The sequence below is a fragment of the Trachymyrmex cornetzi genome, unplaced genomic scaffold, assembly GCF_001594075.2.
Source record: "Trachymyrmex cornetzi isolate Tcor2-1 unplaced genomic scaffold, Tcor1.1 scaffold479, whole genome shotgun sequence".
Classification (NCBI taxonomy): domain Eukaryota; kingdom Metazoa; phylum Arthropoda; class Insecta; order Hymenoptera; family Formicidae; genus Trachymyrmex; species Trachymyrmex cornetzi.
Window position 1 is genome coordinate 13,268 of NW_017299607.1, and position 4,501 is coordinate 17,768.

Sequence of the window (4,501 nt, forward strand, 5' to 3'; positions counted from 1 at the left end):
CACTTAAACGGATGCAGCGCGAATATCATTGGCGGGAAAAATTCGACCCGCGTGAATTCACGGATCCGCGCATAGTCCAGGCCCCGGGATTCTATCATCCCGTGCCTAGCAACTCTCAGGATCCGCCGCCACCGCCGCCTCTACCCGCGAGACCGGTGCCGACGGTCCTAAAAATTGAGGCCGTCACCGGACAATTTACCACTACGCGTGATTTCGTATGGAAGACATTGAATAAAAGAACGTCTTAAACTATGCGAACTAGTTTTTTTATTTTAATCTTTTGTGATCGTTATCTCTCTCGTAACCTCGCTAACCGTGATTACCGCCTTTGCCGCTCGGGGCGAGAATCACGCCGAGCCGTCGTCGGACGGGCCCACGCCGCGTCCGAGGGGTATCCGCACTCACGCGCCCCCGGACGTGACATTCACAATTCTGCAAAAAGCATTACATCTTTAGTTTAAAAATATTGGATTCAAATATTTCATAGATTTCTTTTCGATGTTTCAGATTTTTAGCATCTGGTGATAGTATGACATCTTTGTCATATCAGTATTTGTTGGGAATTACAACTGTATGCAACATTATTCATGAAACATGTCAAGTCATATAGAATATCCTGTGTCCTATGGTTTTGAAGTCTAATATTGAAGCCGAATGGCTAGCAGTCTCCGAGGATTTCAATGAAAAATGTTAATTTCCAAATTGTATAGGAGCTTTGGATGGAAAACACATAACGATTCAAGTGTGTATTAATATTAACAACTTTTACTCTTACTGAATTATAGTGGATAATATGTATGTATAGATTGATGTGCATGTGTTTTATATATTTAATTTATTATAACTGATCAAATACAAAACTCACCTTGTGTTATTTTAGTGTCCTAATAAGAGTGGATCTGCATACTACAACTATAAAGGAGCTCATAGTATTGTGCTGTTAGCAATGTGCGATGCTAATTACATGTTTGTCTCTGTAGATATTGGAGCTTGTGGTAGACAAAGTGATGGAGGCATTTAAACATTCGATACTTGGCCAAAAATTAGAAGCCAATGCAATGGATTTGCCAGCGCCTAAGCCACTTTGAGAAGATGGACCTGATCTGCCATACGTCATCATAGCTAATGAAACGTTTCCCTTAACTCCTTACTTACTTCGACCATATTCGGGAAAAAATGAGCTTTCTACAGAGCAGCGGATTTACAACTATCGATTGAGTTGAACTAGAAGGATGATCGAGAATACATTCGGAATACTGGCTAGTCAATGGAGAATTTTCAGGAAACCTATCCTAGCATCTGTAAAAAACGTGATTAAGATAGTTCAGGCAACAATTTGCTTGCATAATTTTTTACGAAAGAGCAATATTAATAACTCAGGAAATTATGGAAATCCGGAATTGGTTGATCATGAAGATGAAAATCATGATATAATACCGGGACAATGGAGACATATAATTACAAATAATGGTGCTTTTAATGATATTAATTCCTGTGGAACAAATACGAATTCTCGTATTTCCGCTGTTATCAGAAATCATTTTTGCGATTATTTCAATGAAGAGGGTGCAGTACCGTGGCAATTCTTACAGATTTACCAGTAGTAGTTTTTGTGGATTGACAAAAGATTTGTATAAAATTATCTGGACGAATTATTGTTCATGTATATTAATTCATGTATATAAACTAAGTAGATGTCTACAATTCTCGCGTATTACATATAAAATTATTATAAAAACATAAGAAAGAAACATAATTAAATGCAACTGGAGCTTGATAAAATTTTTTTTAAAGGACCTTATTTTAAGTTGGCTAAGGAATAGTTTTATTTGGAATTTCTCTTTCATTTCGTCGACATTTTGTTGCTCCAAAATTGTTGATATATTTTGCGCTAAATTCAACGTAGTATTAACAGTTTTATACTTTTGTACTATTTTGTCGTTGAGATATATTGTTTGTATGTACAAGGATGTAATAATTCTTTGAATAGAATTTTCTAATAAATAATAAACATTTTATTTGATAAATATAAAACACTTTCTTATTTAATATAAACATTTTTGTGTCGAAATATAGATATTTTATTGCATATTCATGCCACAATCACTCTCTTCTAATTCAGCATTGCAAAGTAATTGTAAAATCTGGCACATCATTGTGTTGCTTTTTCTTTTCGAAAGGTTCTTTAATTTGCTTGGCACGACTACACCAAAATTATCAAATTCAGAGATATGAGGTATTGGTGGCAATTTCACAGATGGCAGTGGAGTACTAATAGCTTCAGCAATTCGTCCAATAGAGTCCTTTAAACTTCTATTGCAACTTTTACCTGTCAGGCATAATTGAGAAAATTAATTTTGGTAGTTGGTGTAAACTATACAAAGATAACATTCATATATCCTTCACTAGAAAACAGCCGCTTTATTGCCAAATACTTTTCCCGAGTTAAATGAAAAAAAAAATACTTACTTGGTTGAGAATCACTTGACACATCCTCTTCGGCAAAAGATTGTCGCTGGCTTTCGTTTGAAACTGTTCTGTAAATTAAATATTTCAAATAATATTGCGCTCATTACTATTAATAATGCAAAATATTGATATGAAATATTACGTACGGTGTATTTAACAATGTGTCGCGAACAAAGGACATATGATCATAGAAACGCCACTTTTTACGTCGGACTCTGCTGGAACCACTCGGCTGCCGCTCCTCAGCAATTATCTTCATAAAGGTATCTCTTAATGATTTCCAATACTTTGCGGCACCTTCAGCGCTTATTTCTCCTGAAATACAAAAAACTTATAAATATTCATTTGAAATAATTTGATTACAAAGATAAAGTATATAATATAAATGCGTTACCATTTAATTCATTGGAAATATCTTGCCACAATTGCTTTGTTTGTTTTCGACCACGTTGAGAAAGGGGCAAACGGAAGTTATATAATGGCTCATGCTTCCTCACCTCTTCAATCAATCTTTCGTCTAAATCGCCAGATACATGGAAAGAAGTGATCGCCTGGGAATGGGGATCGCCAGTGTTCTGTTGTATTATTCTAGACTCAGAAACAATTCCTTCCACCCCTCCTGGTAGGACACTTTTGCGTATTATATCTCCATTTTCTATAATCAATTACATACACATTCCAAGTTACTATGTTAAATATAACAAATAACAAACTATTGGATAACAAATAATCATCAGGACATAGATTTGTTCTGATTTAATAATAATATTTTCTTCTCATATAAATATACCAGAACGGTTCACTTGACGTGAGACGCTAGAAACTTTCCAACAAGAGACATAGGATACTTTCCAGCAACATTGTGTAACATAATATAAGATTATGTGCTTTCCAACTATGTAGTTTTCCAGTTAGGAACTATATCACATTTAATGCTTTTCAGCTATGTATACAGGCGGATACTATGATTTTTTATTCAATATATAATTCTAACCATAAAATCAAAATTTTAAAAATCAATATTTTTAATTAAACTTACCACATTGTGGATAAAAGTATCTTGAATCATCCACAATAATATTCGGATATCCTATTACGCAATAGTGGTTAATTATTTCAGCCTCGTTCACGATAGTCTCGCAAATTCCGCAAATATTTACCAGCTGAAATCAAATTTATTTCTTCAATACATTTATATATTGAAGGTGTACAAATAATTTTACTACTATATAGTATATATGTAATTGACTAATTTACTATTTACATCTAATGAATCGTCCATTCGCTTCTTTTTAAAGCTTTTTGCGGTTAACAATACAAGTAGCGATCGTAGGGTCTTAAGTCGTCTTTCGCGCGCAACACACAGAAGTCGAGAAATCTGTACTTCTGAACGTCGACGTTGAAATTAACATGACGTCACAAAATCGTCTTAACGCGCGTCTATTGACGCCCATGAAAATGCACCTTTACCCCGGATCTACAATAGGGTTTTAAGCCTTAGGGCTTTCACACATGAAATGCATAACAGAGCATAAACGTAACATAAGACTGCTGGACCAATAAGCATCTAGCATAATGTTGTCATATTGATTTACATAAGATGCTCATTGGTTTAGAGGCCTTATGTTATGCTTATGCTCTGTTATGTATTTCATGTGTGATAGGCCTTAAGCCATAAGAAATGGGCGAATCACAGTCACTTATTCTTCTCGGATTCGACTGTAATTGGTCAGTTTCTTACGGCATAAGGCATAAAACACCTATTGTAGATTCGGACTTAAGGGTCTCTAGCACAGACTCTTGCATAACGCATAACACATGAGACATAAGAAATTGAACCAACCAGAGTTCTCTATTACATGGAAGGGAAAGAAACGGAGAACTTCGATTGGTACATATTGGGTGCTTTCCAGCAAGGACACAATCAAACACAGTGTAACACAGTGAATCGTTTCATCCTTGTTTAACGTAAGCAAACAACAAGGACGTATGATTCACTGTGTTACACTGTGTCTGACTGTGTCCCTTGCTG

At 35.3% G+C, this 4,501-nt stretch overlaps 1 protein-coding gene across 1 annotated transcript; it reads right to left on the reverse strand.

Annotated features, from left to right (window-relative positions):
• Positions 1-2,081: 2,081 nt before the first annotated feature.
• LOC108765209 (uncharacterized) lies at positions 2,082-3,751 on the reverse strand. The gene is made up of 6 exons (XM_018513803.1): positions 3,734-3,751; positions 3,509-3,632; positions 2,864-3,124; positions 2,616-2,784; positions 2,470-2,537; positions 2,082-2,329 (listed from the first exon to the last, which is right to left on the reverse strand). The coding sequence occupies exons 1-6, from the start codon at positions 3,749-3,751 to the stop codon at positions 2,082-2,084; spliced, it is 888 nt and encodes a 295-aa protein (XP_018369305.1).
• Between the last annotated feature and the right edge of the window lie 750 nt (positions 3,752-4,501).

What these genes read in the sequence shown, in the direction of transcription:
- LOC108765209 (XM_018513803.1), bottom strand. An exon ending in GACACATTGTTAAATACACC is followed by an intron (nt 2,538 to 2,615) that starts GTACGTAATATT and finishes TTTAATTTACAG; the next exon opens with AACAGTTTCAAACGAAAGCC. An exon ending in GTCAAGTGATTCTCAACCAA is followed by an intron (nt 2,330 to 2,469) that starts GTAAGTATTTTT and finishes TATGCCTGACAG; the next exon opens with GTAAAAGTTGCAATAGAAGT.